The 18,890-nt window shown below is 39.0% G+C and overlaps 1 protein-coding gene across 2 annotated transcripts in view; it reads left to right on the forward strand.

Moving 5' to 3' along the window:
- The window catches only part of TOP1 (topoisomerase (DNA) I), a 99,549-nt gene that overhangs the window by 31,223 nt on the left and 49,436 nt on the right, over positions 1-18,890 (forward strand). For both annotated transcript variants that reach the window (XM_008060573.1, XM_008060574.1), the window contains exons 3-4: positions 2,725-2,827; positions 17,602-17,725. In XM_008060573.1, coding sequence (XP_008058764.1) covers positions 2,725-2,827; positions 17,602-17,725 — 227 coding nt within the window. The remainder of the gene's footprint in view (positions 1-2,724; positions 2,828-17,601; positions 17,726-18,890) is intronic.

Genomic DNA, 18,890 nt, shown 5'->3' on the forward strand with positions numbered 1-18,890 from the left:
TGATCCATTTAGGGTCAATTTTTGTGTATGGGGATAGATAGGGGTCTTGTTTGAGTCTTCTGGTCAGCCAGTTTTCCCAGCACCATTTACTGAATAGGTTCTCCTCTTCCCAGTGGTAGGTGGTAGAGGCTTTGTCAAAGATGAGTTGGTTGAGAAATTGAGGTTTTGCTTCTGAAATCTCAATTCTATTCCATTGGTCTATATGCCTGTTCCTGTACTAATACCAAGCTATCACAAAATTTATAATCCAGAATGTATAAAGAACTTTTACAACTCAGTAGTAAGAAGACAAAATATATATATTTATTTATATATATTTTTGAGTTGGAGTCTCACTCCATCGCCCAGGCTGGAGTGTAGTGGCACGCTCATGGCCACCCCAGCATTGACCTGCTGGACTCAGGCAATCCTTCTGCCTCAGCCTTCCAAGTAGCCAGAACCACAGGTGTATGCTACTGTGTCTGGCTAATTTTTTAATTTTATTGTAGAGACGAGGACTTGCCAAGTTGCCCGGGCTGATCTGAAACCTGCAGGCTTGGGCAATCCACTCGCCTTGGCCAAAGTGCTGGGATTACAGGCTGAGCCACCAAGCCCAGCCAAAAATATATTCTTTAATGTTGGAAAGATTAGAGCAGACACTTCACCAGTGAAGGCATATGAGTGACCAGTAAGCACATGAAAAAAAAATGCTCATCATTAAACATGTAATCATCAGAAAATTGTGAATTAAAACCACTGTGTGGTACCACACTACCCATCTTCTAGAATGACTAAAATTAAAGATTTATAATACCAGATGTTGTTAAGAATTTATAGCAGTTGGAACTTTAGTGAATTTTTGATGCAGATATATAATGGTAGAACCACTTTGGAATACAGTTTGGCAGTATTCTATAAAGTTAAACATATATTCCAAAGTATATACCTAAGAGAAATGAAAACATGTCTACAGAAAGATTTGTATATGAGTGCTTGTACAGATTTAATAATCAATGCTTGGAAACAACAAAAATGTTCATCAAGTGAATGGTTACATTACAGTATATTCATACAACAGAATATCACTCAGCAATAAAATGTAAAATGGAACCAACTACTGATGTCCAAAACAACATGGCTGAATGTCAAAAATGTTATGTTTTGGAGATTTTTTTTAAAGTCAGAATCTCACTCTGTCACCCAGGCTAGAGTGCAGCGGCACGATCACGGCCACTGCAGCCTCGACCTGCTGGACTCAGGTGATCCTTCCACCTCAGCCTTCCAAGTAGCTGGAACTACAGGTACAGGCATGTGCCACCATGGCTGGCTAATTTTTTGATTTATTGTAGAGACAAAGTCTCACCAAGTTGTGCAGACTGGTCTTGAATCCGTGGGCTCAGGCAATCCTCTCACCTCTGCCTCTCAAGTGCTGGGATTACAGGCACGAGCCACTATGCCCGGCAAATGTTATGTTGAGTGAAAGAAATCAGATACAGAAGAGTAAGTCCTATGTGATTTTGTTTTTGTGGAATTCAAGAAACCTACAAATCTAACATATAGTGCTATCAAATCTGTGCTTGGTTTGTGCAGGGGGTAAAAGATGGGGATTGACTGGAGAGGGGCACAAAGGAATCTTTCTGGGTGCAGGACTTGTTCTAAATCTTGATAGTAGTGGGAATTGCACCTGTGTATATATATATGTTTGTCAGATTTATCACATTGTGTCTTTGAAACGTCTACACAGTTGTCTCTTGATATCTATGGGATACTGGTTCTAGGAGCCCCCCGCCCCTGGGATACCAAAATTTTATTAAATGGCATAGTATTTGCATATGACTCTCCCACGCTCTCCCATATATTTCATCATCTGTAGATTACTTAGAATTACTCAACACAGGGTAAATCCCATGCAAATATACTTGTTATATTTTGTTTATTTTTTAGAGACAGGGTCTAGCACTGCTACCCAGGCTAGAGTGCAGTAGGAACATCATAGCTCACTGTAGCCTTGAACTCCTGGACTCAAGCAATCTTCCTGCCTCAGCCTCCCCAGTATCTAGGGCTGCAGGTGTGCACCACCACAACTGGCTAACTTTTAACATTTTTTTTTTTTTTTTTTTTTTAGTAGAGATTGGGTCTTACTGTGTTGCCCAGGATGGTCTCAAACTACCGACCTCAAGCAATTCTCCTATCTCAGCCTCTCAAAGTGCTGGGATGAGCCACCACGTCCAGCATTTTTTATTTGTATTTTTATTGTAGTATTGTTATTTTATTCCCCCTCCCCTTTATTTCAATTTGCAGATAATTGTATCAGCAATGCTAAACTCATGAATATAGAGGGCTGTTTTATTGCATAGAAATTTTACCTTGTTAAAACTTTAACACAGATACCTCTTGAGGTTTGGATTTTTCAGGAGTTTCATAGGTAGCCATTTGATTTTTAGTGTCAGTTTTTAGGATTTATCCTGTTTATAGATTAGGTTTAATAGTACAAAGTCTAGGGAGAATGCCAGACTGGCTTCTTTTCACAGTAAAACTGGCTTCTATTTCCTCATACTCCACATGTTAGTAACTTGTCTTGGTTTTAGAGACAGAGTAACGGGATGCCTTGTCTGAGCTTCACTGGAAGGTGGTATTACATATACCATCCCATTGAAAACTGTCATTGTGCTTGACCATGTTGTTAAGGTAGGCACGAAGATAGCTTGTTATTCCTCTTAACTGACTCATCTCTTATGATTACAGATTCTCATAAACACAAAGATAAACACAAAGATCGAGAACACCGGCACAAAGAACACAAGAAGGACAAGGAGAAGGACCGGGAAAAGTCCAAGCATAGCAACAGGTAAGGGTTGAATTAGCAAGTCCCTCATCATTCAGCAGTTGGTTGACTATTGCTTGACTTACCTGGAATGGTATTAACTTGAGACACAGGTGAAGAGTATGGATAGCAAAGTAAGTAGAGACTGTATTTGATCGTAGAGTTGCTAAGAGGATGGCCTTGATAATTAAGGTCTTGCTTGAGATGGCATTATTCAGATCAAGATGTGCTCAAAGCAAGTATGGTAAATTTTCTTTCAATATATAGCTCATTAAAAATACAGTTTTTCATTCAGCCTGCTAAGGAGTCATTGTACCATATGATGGCATTTAATCAAATGTTTAGAGAGCTTGTCTTGGTAAAAGGTGACTGGATTGGAGGACTAATTATTTTTTTTCTTCATTCGATATTTTATTATATTCATTTATTTTGAGTTGGTATCTTACTCCATCGCTCAGGCTGGAGTGCAATGGCATGATCACAACTCACCGCAGCCTCGACCTCCTGGACTCAGGAAATCTTACATCTCAGCCTGCCATGTAGCTGGAAATACAGGCACACGCCATTATCCCTGGTTCAGTTTTTAATTTTAAATTTTTTGTAGATATGCGGTCTCACTGTGTTGCCTAGGCTGGTCTCAAACTCCTGGGCTCACCCAGTCCTCCCACCTCAGCCTCCCAAAGTGCTGGAATTACAGACATGAGCCACTGCACCTCGCCCATTCTATATTTTAAAGGGTTTACATTATAATTAACTTGGGCTTTCGTGGTCTGTGAGTCCCTGAAATTGTATGCAAAAGGTTGAGTATATGAGCTTTTCCTGAAGAGAGTGATCTTGTCTTTCATCAGATTATCAGAAGGGTTCAACTCTCACAAAACTATTGCTCTACCAATATAAATAAAACTCAGTAATGCTGTCTTCTGGGATCCAAGTTCCGGAAAGATGTTTTTCTTGTTCATTTTGCTCCCATTTTTTTGGTGTAGAAGGCAAATAGTTAAATTCACTCATTGAAAAATGAAGACTTGTACTTCTATTTTGATTTTATGGTGAGAAAGTCTTACGGTATTCCTATTCCCATAGTGACTTGAACTTTGTTAGGAGAGAATATAAAGATCCATCATTCCTTGCAACAGGTATCTCCATCCTAGCATTCTTAGAATTACATTAACTTGTCTTAATGTTTGTAGACAAGTTAAAGTGAGAATTAATTCTAAAGTTTTGTTTTATGACTCACTAAAAATTTTAAAATGCCTTCAATGAATTATTTTTATGATTGAGCCTTTTTGTGAATTATTAAAATAACTGGGTTACTTTTCTCTAGTGGGGGCTTTTCTTCAGGAATCATCTATCACACCTATAGCATTTTTTCCACTCACTCATTTCTTGTGACTTGAGCATCTAGTTTCCATTTTCTTTTCCCTATGAATTTACTCTGAGTAGTTGAATCCAGTCTGCATCTTTTCTTCTAGTTTACAGTTGTCCAACTCACGCTATCTGCCAGAGGATTTGAGAGCAAAAAATACTGCCAAGGATAAAGTAGTTTGTTTCCTAATGGCAAAATGGGATCTATTAATCAGGAGGACATAACAATTATAAATGTTTTACATACTAATATCACAGTCTAAAAATACATGAAGTAAAGACTGATAGAACTACAAAGAGAAGTAGACATCCGTAATTTCAGTCAGAGATTTTATTACCTCTTTCTCACTTGTTAGTACAATTAGAAAATAATTAAGCCTTTGGGAGGCTGAGGTGAGTGGATTGCCTGAGCCCATGGGTTCGAGACCCGCCTGGGCAACTTAGCGAGACCTCATCTCTACAATAAATCAAAAAATTAGCCGGGCGTGGTAGTGCGCGCCTGTAGTTCCAGCTACTTGGAAGGCTGAGGCGGAAGGATCGCCGGAGCCCAGCAGGTTGAGGCTGCGTGGCTGGGAGCATGCCACTGCCCTCCAGCCTGGGCAACAGAGTGAGACTCCAACTCAAAAAGAAAAAAAGAAAATAATTAAGGATATGGAAGACTTGAACAATATCAACCAACTTGATCAAACTGACATTTATAGACTTATTTCACCCAACAACATTAGAATACACATTATTTTTTTTCAAGTGCACACAAAACATGTGCCAAGATAGATAATATTCTGGGCCCTGCCTTCCTTCTTAAAACCATCTTCCCGGCCAGGCTTGGTGGCTCAGCCTGTAATCCCAACACTTTGGGAGGCCAAGGCGAGTGGATTGCATGAGCTCTTGGGTTCCAGAACAGCCTGGGCAACTTGGTGAGACCTCATCTCTACAATAAATCAAAAAATTAGCTGGGCATGGTAGTACACACCTGTAGTTCCGGCTACTTGGAAGGCTGAGACAGAAGGATCACTGAAACCCAGCAGGTTGATGCTGGGGGGACCGTGAGAATGCCACTGCATTCCAGCCTGGGCAATGGGGTGAGACTTCAACTAAAAAAAAAACCCGTCTTCCCTTGGCTTTCATGCTTTTTGTGCCTTTCCATTTTACTGGCTGCCTTCTTCATTTCCTCTTTCTAATGCACATAGTGATTCTCTGACAGTCTTAGACTGTCTTCCTCTGCTACCTCTTTTGCTGTTTTACCCTTATTTCACATTCCACTTTGTCTTGTAAACTTTTTTTCAGTTACTTGAACACAGCATGCTTTCTGATACGCTAGGCCTTAAAACATGCTGTTGCTGGTTCTGAAATACTTTATTGCCCTCTTAATATAATTCTTTTAGTTGCAGCTTAAATTTGACTTCCCTTCATCCAGGTGTCTTTTCTGCCTACTTCTTCATATTAAGTGCCACTTCTGTATGCCCTCTGGTGCCCTGAATATATCCCTATCATAGTAGTTAATTACTAAGTTGTGTTGATGTTATACTTGTCTCTTTACTTTTCTGTATGCCCTCCTGGACTCTAAGGTCATTTTATATTTTTAAGGCTTAGTATGATTCCTGACAGATAGCTGATGCTTGCTAGTATGTATTTATTGAATCAGTGAGTGGGTGACCTATGAGTACACCAATTCTCATTTTCTTTCTTTTCACATATCCTAATCTTCTGTAGCATCGGACCCCAACCTTTTTGTCATCAGTAACTGGCTTCGTGGAAGACAGTTTTCCCATGGAAGGGGAGGGTTGTAGGGGGGTTGTTTTGGGCTGATTCAATCACATTACATTTATTGTGCATTTTATTTCTATTATTACTATGTTGTAATATATAATGAATTATATAGCATTACCACCTCAGCTCTACCTCAGATCATCAGGTGTTAGATTCTCATAAATAGCATGCATCCTGGATCCCTTCCATGTACAGTTCACAATAGGGTTCATGCTCCTATGAGAATCTAATGCCACCACTGATCTGACAGAATATGGAGTTCAGGTGCTAATGGGAGCTATGAATACAGATGAAGCTTCACTCACTCTCCTGACCTTCTATTCACTTCCTGCTGTGCAACATGGTTCCTAACAGACCATAGAACAGTACCTGTCTGTGCCACAGAGCTTGATGACCCCTGTTATAAAGGATAGTTACTAATTCCATTTGGCTTATCCCATGTTTTAACAAATTTTTTGTGTGCGTGATAAAATATACATAATATAAAATTTACCATGTTTTAAGTAGCATTAAGTACATTGACAATGGTATGCAACTGTCACCACTGTTTATCTCCAGAACTTTTTATCATCCCAATCTCTGAATCCACCAAATAATAACTCCACATTTTTTCCTTCATCTTTACTTTTTTTTCTTTTCCTTCTACTTTGTCTTTATCAATTTGCCTATTCTAGGTACCACATATAAGGGAATCATATAATATTTGCCCTTTTTGCAAAATGTCTGGTTTATTTGCCTTAGCATAATGTTTTTACAGTACATCCATGTTATAGCATATCAGAATTCCATTCCTTTTTAATGATGAAATAATACTGTATTTTATGTCTGTATCATGGTTTTTTGTTTGTTTGTTTGAATCAAGATCTGATTCTGGCCCAGGCTGGAGTACAATGGCGCAATCACGGCTCACCACAGACTTACTCTTCTGGCCCAAGTGATCCTTCTACTTCAGCCTCTGGTGTAGCTGGGACTACAGGCACATACCACCATGCCTGGCTAATTTTTTAATTTTTTTTGTAGAAATGAGAGCTCACTATGTTCCCCAGGTTGATCTTGAACCCTTGGGCTCAAGTAGTACTCCCACCTCAGCCTCCCAAAGTGTTGGAATTACATAGGCTTGAGCCACTGTGCCCAGCCTGTGTCATGTTTTTTAAAAATCCATCTGTTGATGGACTCCTGGGTTGTTTCTACTTTTTGACTATTGGGAATAATGCTACTGTGAACATTGGTATACAAGTATATGAGTCTATGCTTTCAGTTCTTTTGAGTATATACCCGGGAGTGGAATTGCTGTTATTTTTCTCCTGCTTGCCATGTTTATGCTGTGCTAGTTGATTTTAGCTGTGAAAAAAATATGATAATCTGTGACCATGAAGAACATCATTACCTCAGGAAGTGAGAGACCTCCTTACAGATCAGATGAAGAAATGCTGATTTTAAGTTACTAGAAATCTGTTTTTAAAAGACTTTAAAAAGAGATTAATATTTATGGCATAACCTTTTTTTTTTTAAGTTGGAGTCTCGGGCTGGAGTGCAGTGGCACAGTCACGGCCACTCCAGCGTTGACCTGCTGGGCTCCGGTGATCCTTCCTCCTTAGCCTTCCAAGTAGCCGGAACTATAAATGCATGTTACCATGCCCGGCTAATTTTTTGACTTATTGTAGAGACGAGGTCTCACCATGTTGCTCAGCCTGGTCTCGAATTCCTGGTCTTGGGCAATCCTCTCGCCTCTACCTCCCAAAGTGCTGGGATTACAGCTTGAGCTACTGTGCCCAGCCAAGACATTTGAAAACTGATCTCATCTTCTCTGGCACATACTACTTTACCAACTATAATTTATTATTCTAGTGGTGGGGGGAGATATAGTAAAAGTCGCATAAAGGTCTTTGGGACATAAGTTTGGCCTTAATCTGTTTTACCAAAATCTTCTCTCTCTTTTTTTAATTTTTTATTTTAAAGACGTGGGGTACAATTCAGGGTTAGGTATGCAAATGTTCTTTTTGCAGGTACCCTTATTGATGAGGTATACCCCCTCCCCTCCCCTCTCTTTTTTTAAAAAAATGGATATGATATTGGTAGAAGTCTTCATCCTGGTCCATTCACTTAGGTTTCATGTCATCTTGGCTAGACTACCTAGCCTTCAACTCAGTTTCCTCATCTTAATTTTGATACGTGTTTCAGAGGGGAGCCATGGGATTCATTAGGTATAAATGCTCTTTGATTGTGAACTGCATTACAAATGTGAGGAGATAATCTGTTAAAAGCATACTTTTGCAAGATGATAGTTTACACAAATTCAAGGATTTATTGTATGCATGTTTGTGCCTTTTAACATTTTCTTCATTTCTAATCAAAATACTTAGGAAAATAGCCTGTTTGCCAAGAGGCATTGGAAAAATTGGCCTGAGTTTCTGTTTACATGTGACTAAATCTAGCCTGGGTCTCTAATTCACATGTGAGCAAGTTTAATAGTTTAGCCAGATGATGTGTTGTAAGCTAACTTTTAAATACTTCCTGTTTTGACTTCTATTGACATAGCACCTCTTTGCAACAAAGCAAGCGTATTGGTTATGTTCCAGTAAAATCTTGCACACTGTGACCCTTTTTAAGTAATTCTGATTTTTCTAATAGTTTTGGGTTTCTTTGGTTTTCTTCTATAGTATATTAAGGAAACCTTTAGGATTGTTTAATCACCTCTGACTTATTAGGATAATAATAATAATTAAGATTTAGGATGTTCTATGCTTTCATTTATTCCTACTCTGCTAATCAAGCAAATTTTGTGACCATCTATTAGAAGGAAACAAGTGTTTCTCGTGTGTTTGTTTGTTCCTACCTTCTCTGCTATATAGCAGTATCATTCGCCATCAGGCTACACTCAGGACTTCAAGTCCAGGAGGCATCTTCTCTTACTCTCTTAAGCTGTAGCAGTATTGCAGATTTGGAGCATCAGCAAAATGGGAGAGTAGTCTTTCTGCTGAGACAGAATGGAGCTAGGGACCCATCTTCCAGGAGATGCCACCTTAATAATTTGGCTTCCTCTTTATTGTCCTCAATGTGCAAAATAAGGGAGCAGGTATTAACAATCATTTCATCTGGTCTCCTTTGTATAGACAGGAGTCTGATGTCATGTGCCCACAGTCACACAGCAGTGTTATAGCAGAAAGAGTTAAAGAGACCAAGGCTCCCTACTGCACTGTTTCTTACAGTCGAAAAAATTTCCCTTCTAATAAAAGTTAGTTGTATAGCCAAGCTTACTGTTTAAATAAAATAGATAGATAGATAGATAGATAGATAGATAGATAGATAGAAAGATAGATAGATAGATGCTCTCAAAAGAAACAAAAGGAGTGCTCTTATAAATGCCAAAGAATTACTGGCCTTGTAGAATCTCACCAGATAATTCTCTTAAGGGAGACGTTCTTAGCCATTAAATTCCTTTAATACTAGATGTAAACAAATATTAGTAAAAGCAATTTGGGGGATGAGGCTTGATTTTTGAAAATAAGAGACTATCACATGAGAAATAAGACTTCTCCAAATCCTAGCTTTTGACTGTGTGCATCTCTCGCCAAGTTTAAACCTGGCAGTCAGACTGAAGTGTCAAATTTGTGGAAAGCAAGGGAAGATAGAAAACTACTGCTGAGAAATCACAAGGGAAGTACTTTTCCAGCCATACTGGCAGTGCTAATCTGTACTGTCAGTGTGAAAGACAGCTGAGAATAAGGATACTTTTGACTTTTGCTTCTCCTTCAGTTCCAAATCCTACCTGAATTAGAACAGAAAGAATGTAGGATTTTAGGAATATATACTTGAAGTAAGCATCCAATTCTCAGATTAGAGGAGATTTTTCTGAAAGTAATCAAATTTTTAAAATGTGTTTGTTCCTTTCCTTGTGAATGGTTTGCCAAAGCCCTTCGTTTGTCTGCACAACCTTATATTAACCTGCCTGGAGGTAATGGACAATTAACTCTTCATACTTGGAGACATCTTACGGATCACCTACTTTTTTTTTTAAGAGATGAGGTCTCACCAAGTTTCTCAGGCTGATCTTGAACCCCTGGACTCAGGCAGTCCTCTCACCTCTGCCTCCCAAATTGCTGAGATTACAGGCATGAGCCACCATACCTGACTGCACAATAGTAATTTGTTTGATATCTTCTACCTGGTGTTTTTCTATTTGAACAGACAATGCATTCTCATTTTCTTCCTCCCACATTAATAACATGTAATTTATTGTCTAGTCTGTGTACCACTGTGAAAGTACTTCACACATGTTCTTTCTATGCAACACCAGCTGGTATTTTTTTTAACGTGTGTCCTCAATATATAGTCAATCTCTTTATTTGCTTTTTTATGCAATTTGTATGGAAAACTTCAAGAAAACATATTTTTTTAAAAAAATTGTGCTAGCATAAGTGTGTCCTGTATAATCACCAGCAATCTCTCTGTTCCTCTGAGAAGGGACATCTGAGTGGTTTGCTAGATTTCTAATGTCCCCTCAGAGGGGATATTTGAGTACAAAGGGTTAAAATAGGTAGAGAAAGTTGGGTAGTTTAGAAATAAGAAACTGAGTACCACCACTCATTTACATGGAAATCAGTGTGACTATTGAAAATAACATTAAAATAGAAGTTAAGAGGCCAAGTTCTGTCATTTATAAGCTATGTGTTCTAATCCAAGCCACTCCTCTGGTTCTCATTTTCTGTTTTGGTCGGGTGTTGATATCAATACCTGCCTTGTCAAACTTTCAAGTTTTGTTTATGCATATGATGACTCATTGGAAAGTGCAATATACTAAATAATTGAGATTGATGATGATGATGATTGCCACAAAGTCTGGGAGAATGTCATGCAGATAAATTGGAGCTGTTGAGTTTGGTAGTTAGATCTAATTCAGTAGTTAGTTATTGATAGCATCTAATTTGGAGCCCTGATATTTTCTTTTTTTTTTTTTTTTTGATTTGAAGTTTCACTCCTTCGCCCAGGCTGGAATACAGCGGCACGCACGCTCACGGCCCACCCCAGCATTGATCTTCTGGGCTCCAGCGATTCTTCTGCCTCAACCTTCTGAGTAGCCAGAACTATAGATGTGCGCTATCATGCCCGGCTATTTTTTACTTTATTGTAGAGAGGAGGTCTCGCCAACTTGCCTGGTCTCGAACCCGCGGGCTCAGCCAATCCACTCGCCTCGGCCTCCCAAAGTGCTGGGATTACAGGCTGAGCCACCAAGCCCGGCCAATATTTTCAGTTATATATAGCCCTGTTATAATGAGCCATAAATACTATTTTAAAAATTTATTGTTAGATATAGCATTTGTGCTAACCATTGAAATAGAGTTAAGATTTTGTCAAGGGAAGGTGATAGTTAGAAAAAGGGGCATTCCAAAAGTAAGAAAAGCATGAATAAAACATGGAGGCATTGTAGTATATGCTTCATATTCATATGAAGGAATTTATTTAAATGGGTGCCTGTGCTACACAGGGTAGGTTTTAGAAAGCAAGGCCTGGAAAAGCAGCTTGAAGCTAAACAATTAAATGCTATTTCAAAAAGCTAGGAATTGGTTCTGAAGTGAGCAAGAAGCCATTGGAAATGGTTGAAAAGGATATATTGAACTTAGCCCCAAATACATGATGAGTCTAAGAAGCAGAGTTACTATTTTGGGTAACTGGGTGTCTGTTTATGTGATTAATAAAAATAAGGAACTTAGATGGGGAGAAATGGAGGTTCAGAATATGTATTGATTTTGGCATCTTTGGGCACATCCTTTTGACCTCTCTAGCCTGAAAACAAAAGATGAAATAATTTCTAAGAGTCCAGTCATTAGACTTTTCAGTAATTCTATGCTGTAAAATACCAGAGCCCTTGTTTTGTTCGGCTTTCTAATCTGTGATGATGATAGGTATTAAGAAACCTTTATTTCTTAAAACCTCTTGGAAACTGACTCTTTCAGGAAGCTGCATTCCTCCCAGAGACAACTTTTGAAGTTACTTGGATTTTTTTTTTAATGGGGTCTCACTCTGTCACCTATGCTGGAGTGTGTTGACACGATCACAGCTCATCTCAGTCTTGACCTTCTGGGTTCAGGGAATCCTTTCATCTCAGCTTCCCAAGTAAATGGGGCTATAGGTGCTTGCCACTATGCCCAGCTAACTTTTTTTTTTCTTTTTTTTTTTTTGTAGAGACAAGGTCTCTCTATGTGCCCAGGTGCTAGTCTCTAACCCCTAGGCCCAAGCAATCCTCCTGCCTCTGCTTCCCAAAGTGCTGGGATTACAGGCTTGAGCCACTGTGCCTAACCCTGGAATTTTTAATTTAGCAAGCATTTAAGTTTTAACTGTGTGCTTTCCTTGTAAGGACCATTGACTTTCCTCTTTTCAAGGCCTTGAAGCCCTCTTGGCTCTCTCATAGGCATGCAATCCAGTTGGATGTGGCCTGCAGGGGTCTGCTGCCTTACTGGGCAGGTAGCTAGGTTAGTAGTGGCTAAGTCCTATTCTCAGAGATAAAGAGGCTCTAACAGTGCTTCTTTTTTGCTTTGTTTGGGAAGTAACAGTGGTCAAGTGCATGACTTCAAGCCAGAGTGCCTGAGTTTAAATTCTTTTTCTCTCTCACTAGATTTTTTTCCTTGGGTGACAGGTGAGTTGCCTAACTTTTATTGCCTCTGTTTCTACATCTGTACAATGGAGATAACAATACTCATTTCAGAGTTTTGTTATGGGTATTAAATGTGCTTAGATGAGTACCTGGCACTTGGTACTATTCAAGTATCTGTTAAGTACTTTTGGTGACAGAGGACAGAAAATCAGATACAGATTTTTGTTTGTTTTAAACAGTCAGTGTTTTGTCATGGAAGAAGGCAAGTACTTTTTTCTCCTGGCTTCCTTCTGCCATCCTCCTTATTCCTACCCTTTCTCCCACCCTCTTGCCTAAGTGCTGTAGAACAGCTGTTCAGCCTTCTTTGTGGTCTCCTTGCCTTCGAAGAAAGTCACAGACAAAAGGTTTTGTCATCATCATTTAAAAAATAGTGTGGGTTACTTTTTGCTTTGGTGGCATTCAGCTAATTGAAGCATAATACAGGCATGAATACTCTGGAAAGGTGGCTCTGGATCTTTCCATTTGTTCTCTTTAGCTTGGTCTTTTGCTTGTCCAGTCTCTGCTAATGTGGTGGAATCTTATTCCCAGACAGACACAAACCCTGAACCAAAGAGTCAGCCTGTGTAGGTAGCCAATACTTGGATGTTTTAGAGTTCCTCACCCATGAGGTAAACTCATGTTTCATCTAAAACTGTGACTATTACAGAGGTTCTAAATTTGGTGTTGTCTACATCTTGGCCTTCAGTGTATCCCAAACTAAACTTATTCTTAAAATGTATTTATTTGTTCATCCAATCTTTGGGTATGCTTCCTGTGGTTGATATTAAGCCCTTCTTCTACTTTATTTTTGTTTAGACCAACTTAAGTTTCTTCAGTATTCAATAAGCTGTTCTTCAGCCTCTGAACTGCTGGCCTATATTGTAGCCTTCAGTTGTATTTAAAGCCCATTTTATGTCTGTTGAATATGGAAACGTAGCAGAATCAGTATAAAGATAAGGCAGTATGAACAGGCAGGCAACACATGAACTTCCCTTCTGCACTGGTCAGAATTTCCATCATTTCACTGTCAATGGAAAAAATGCAGCTTTTTAAGCCACTGTGAAAGTCAGACTTGTCTTTTGGGGAAAGATGCACATGTTAGAAAATCTTAAGTGATGATTGATTAACCCCCATATTTGCTCCATTTTCTGCAATGGCCAGATCTTTTTTCTGACTTTCATGGCACAGTCTTGGACATGCTTCTGTGCCATAGGACTATGTCCCCTAGTGCCTTTGCTACTTCCTTCAGGTTGACTCCTAGGAAACACTGGCAGTGGGGCTTGTTATTTGCCAGCACTCCTGCCAGTGTGGGTCTCCTGACTACTCTGCTATTTCTGGAGACAGACAGGAACAGCATCTGACAAGCAGAGATGATAACATTGTGTTCAGAGGTCTGATAAGGCTCTATAAACCCATATTTCTAACTGTCCCCAGTGAAATGGCTTGTACCATAAGCTGAACTTAACCCTGAATCATCTGAGTTCAGCGAGTATAAAAACCCAAACCTTCTGTCTTATGTCTAAGCAGTTGTGAGCAGGGAATAGTTGGTTTCCTTTGGAAATTCAGGATGATAGTTTCATCCTATTCTCGTCTTTGTGATTAACTATGACTTACAAAAGGGGTTATTACTCTAGCAGGAACTTCGAGTTTCCTGTATGGATTTCTCTCTGATTAGCAGGTAGAGGAAGTGTCATAGACTTTTTTGGCTTTCCTGGAGAGGCCTGGGTACTGTCTCATTGCCCTGTCATTTGTTGATTCCTTTTCCTTGATCTCTGTTTGGTGTGACAATGAACAACAAGGCTAGAAATTATAAGGCTGTGTGTACACTTGTAGGTCCCCATGCAGGTGATTGTCAAAAGGCCAGAAAGCCAGTTTTCTACTGAAACAGACAAATATTCTAAGAATTGCTTTCACTGAGAAAGGGAACAAGTCAAGTGGAAGCAGAATGTAAAGAAAGATGGATCGTCCTTGAACTCAGATCTCTGTGTCAGCCATTTATAGTTTCATGGGAAGACAAAATGAAAAAATCTTAAAAAGTGATCCCAGGTTTTATCCTTTCAGGTATCCAAAGTCTCTATTTTAGAAAGTTTCCACTTAATGGTAAAATAAAGTTATGATTTAAATATATTAAATCTCAGTCTCACCATGAATTTTTCTCTAACACTAGTCTACCTTAAGTGGTGGGTATCAATTTAGTGGAAATGTAATGGTATTGATATGAGATGTATTCTGAACTTGGAGATGGAAATAGTAAGTTCAGATTCCAACTTTGCTTCTAACATTGTAACTTTGAATAAGTCTTTTAACCATTGTCTGTTCTGTTTGTAAATTGATGTTAGGGGATAGATAATAAAGCCTACCTTACAGAAATGCTGTGAGGATTGAGTGAAATAATGTATGTATAGTGCTGGCTGAGAAAGTAGGGTTTGGCTTTTTTCCATACACAGTTGGGGTAGGAAGTGCATTGTATTCATCCATCAATATTATGGATGCAGTTGTTACTGAATATTTTGCTTTTAGGCAAGCTTGTATAGATGACTATTAATTTGTCTTATAGTTGATGATTAAAAACAAAACTACAGTGCTTTTATAATGGTATAGTAAAATCAAACATTTTGCTAGTAATAGTAAAACCATGTGCCTACGATTACTTATGTATAAACTGAAGAATCAGTTGCAATCTCAGCAACTTTGCTATCACCATTCATTCTAAAGCTGGAGAAGTTGATGAGAACTTGTAGTAAGAATGCTTTTTTTACAAACACAGGATAAATTTTTTAACAATGTTGCATTTTGGTAAAAACAGATTATGAGAACGTATTAAATAGAGTGATGTCATACTGATGCCAAGAACAAAAAGCATGGTGGGGAAACGTATGTGCATCCAAAGTGCTTTGTCCTCATGAGCTAAAAAGAAGTTTGCTCATATAGAAACTTGTTATTTAAATGTGTGGCACATACAAGTAACAGTCTAATGAAGGCAATATAGAGGGAGGAATATGTAAACAAAGAAAGTGGGCATTGCCTTTTTTTTCTATCTATACCAGTACCCAGATGTTTCCTAAACCTATAGTTCTGTTTCTATTAGTCCCTCTGCCCTCCTGCCGATTTCTTCAGTTTTTACTTATTTGTAACCCAAATGCTGGTCTCCAAGTTGCAGCCATTTTTGTGCACAGAGTATGTGACAGCAGATAGACTCCTGATCTAGATTCTGTTGTTCTGCCTAACTACATGCCATCATTTGTTTCTCCCTTTGTGGTCTTCTGCATAGACATATGTCCATTTAGAACAAACTTCATGAGATAGATATAGTCCAGTAAGTTCAATGCTGGGCAAAGTCTTCTTTTAATTTTCTGTACATTGGTGAGTGCAGTGAGCAGGGGTCCTTAACTTTCTGCCCCAGTACATTGAAGAAAATAGTGTTCTCCTGCCTTAAACTTAGCTTGTGATTTATTGCTTATTGCCTTTTCAGTCTTTGTTTACATGTGTATTTATTATGGGGAATGGGGGATCCAAAAAAACCTGGAATTTATTTATTAAAAATTGTGTATTCTTACATGTTTAAACTTCAGTCACCTCCATTGCACCTATTGAATCACTTTTTCCACTGCTCAAAACAGTTTTTGTACTTGTCAAGTTTGGTGCCTTTTAGTGCTTCTTCCATTTTTTTGTTGCTCTTCGAAATCAGCAAAACGTTTCCCTTTGAGGACTTTTTTCATCCAAGGAAACAAACAAACAATAAAGTCGGTCAAGGCAAGATTGGGTGAATAGAGAGGTGGGACGCCATGGTTGTGCCATTTTTGATCAAAAACTGCTAAACACTCGGTGCATTGTGGACAGGTGTGCTCCTAAATCGCCCATCAAGAAATGGGCAAACGCGTTGAAAGAATCTAAAAAAAAATCAATTTTCACTGAAGTTGAATGCAACCTCTCACAACAACACTAACTGGTACACTGATGCCAATGGATTCCTAGAACACTCACCTAGCAGGGAAAGCCCTCACTACAAGGGGCCTGCCTTCCCAAAGATAATTCTGGTGTTTTGGAGTCCCTTTTTGTATATAGTCGCGATCATTTTATTATATTCCTTTTTCCATCTCTGTCATAAACATTTTCTATGTATATTTGTAGTCATAAATTATAGCATAATAATTATATAATTTCATATATTACAGTTTCCCCTCTTGTTAATCATTGGATTGTATTCAGTTTCTTGGGGGTTTTTTTGTTGTTATTTTTGTTGTTTGTGTTTTGCTACTAAGGGATCATCTTTATATGTAATGCTATTTCCTTGAGATAAATTTTTAGGAGCTGAATTCCAGGGTAAAAAGGAAGATATGAACATTTTATTGACTTTTGCCTTATACTGTCATAATATGTTTTCCAAAGGAACAGTGCTTTGTTTTACAGTGCTGCCAGTGTGACTGCATGCCTCTTTGAAAACAAAGCTTTTTAACCTTTAGCAAAGAACATCCATGCCCTTGCTTCTAGATAGGCCTTTTCTTATCGTGAAGAGAGGAACAATCAGAATTTAGCCCCTATCTACTATAGTGACTAGCTTTTCCTAGTTAAAACTAGAAGGAAATAATGTACTGTATTGGGCTGTGCACTCCATAAAAACCCTGGTTTGACTCCACATATGGTCTGTCTCGAGTCTGGCATCAAGTCACCAAATACATTTTGGGTGAGTTGGTCTTAACCACCTCACATCAGATATGAATGCTTAAGTTGGAGCTTTCATTATAGTATTTTGCTGGTAGAATGTTGTAGGTTCTTAGTCACTTTTTTAAAATGTCCTGGTATATCTAGAATGACAATGTCTCTGCTACTTTGCAAAAATAAAAACGTCAAACAAGATAAAGAAAGTCCAATGTAGCCAAGAGCCTTGATTTGAGCCTTCTGTCAGGACTATTTGTTTAAAGCATGTAAGTTTCCATGGTACATGTTACCTTACAATATCTTGTGAGTTGATCTTGTGAAATGAACTCTTGTGGTCACTACTCTGGGCTAACTCTTTTTATCTTATTTTTCACAGTGAACATAAAGATTCTGAAAAAAAACACAAAGAAAAAGAGAAAACCAAACATAAAGATGGGAGCTCAGAAAAACATAAAGACAAACACAAAGACAGAGATAAGGAAAAACGAAAGGAGGAAAAGGTACAGAACTTTTCATTGGCAGAGGAAAGGATGTGGTCATATCTTTATTTTGTTTACCTTTAAAAGCAGATGTCTTCAGTACATAGTAAGATTCCTTGGCTTTGGAGTGAAATGGTCTCTGTCAGGAGACTTTAGAGTCAACTTTAGTCTTAAACTATGAAAACCAAGCCCTTTAGTACAGCAGACCCTAACCTTTTTGGCATCAGGGACTGATTTCTTGAAAAACAAATTTTCCTTGGACAGGGTAGAGTTGGGGCGGGAGTATGCAGTCAAACCTCACTGCTGATGTTAATCTGTATTTGCAGCCACTTCCCAGCACTAGCATCACCACCTCAGCTCCACCTCAGATCATTGGGCATTAGATTCTTACAAGGAACGTGCAACCTAGATCCCTCACATGCCCAGTTCACAACAGGTTTTGCATTCCTATGAGAATGTAATGCCACAGCTTATTCTGACAGGAGGCAGAGCTCAAGCAGTAATTCAAGTGATGGGGAGCAGCTGTAAATACAGAGGAAGCTTTGCTCACTTGCTTACCACTCATCTCCTATGTGGCCCATTTCCTAACAGGCTACCAACCAGTACCAGTCTGTGGCCTGGGAGTTGGGATCCTGTTTTAGCACACTGTTTCTTGCAGTACCAGATCTGTCTGTATCATTATCCTTTTTTTTTTTTTGAGTTGGAGTATCACTCCACCCAGGCTGGAGTGCGTGACACACTCAATGCCACCCCAGCATGGACCTGCTAGGCTCCGGTGATCCTGCCGCCTCAGCCTTTCAAATGGCCGGAACTACAGGCGTGCACTATCACACCTGGCTAGTTTTTTGATTTATTGTAGAGATGTGATCTCACCAAGTTGCCCAAACTGCTCTCGAACCCATGGGCTCAGGCAGTCCCTCTCCCTGGGCTCCCAAAGTGCTGGGATTACACACTTGAGCCACTGCGCCTGGCCTGTATCATTATCTTATTTACTTTATATTGCCAATGGATACATTGAGAATGCAGGGTTGTTAGAAATGTCAGTTTTCTTTACTAGGGAAAATTCTGTTTTTGAGAGAAGGCCTAATACCTTGTTGACCTTCTGGTTTTTTTGAGTTGGAATCTCACTCTGTCGCCCAGACTGGAGTACAGTGGCCGCTCCTGGCCACCACAACCTCGACCTGCT

Source organism: Carlito syrichta, unplaced genomic scaffold (genome assembly GCF_000164805.1).
Source record: "Carlito syrichta isolate Samal-C Ts95f unplaced genomic scaffold, Tarsius_syrichta-2.0.1 Scaffold304654, whole genome shotgun sequence".
In the NCBI taxonomy this organism is placed as follows: Eukaryota; Metazoa; Chordata; class Mammalia; order Primates; family Tarsiidae; genus Carlito; species Carlito syrichta.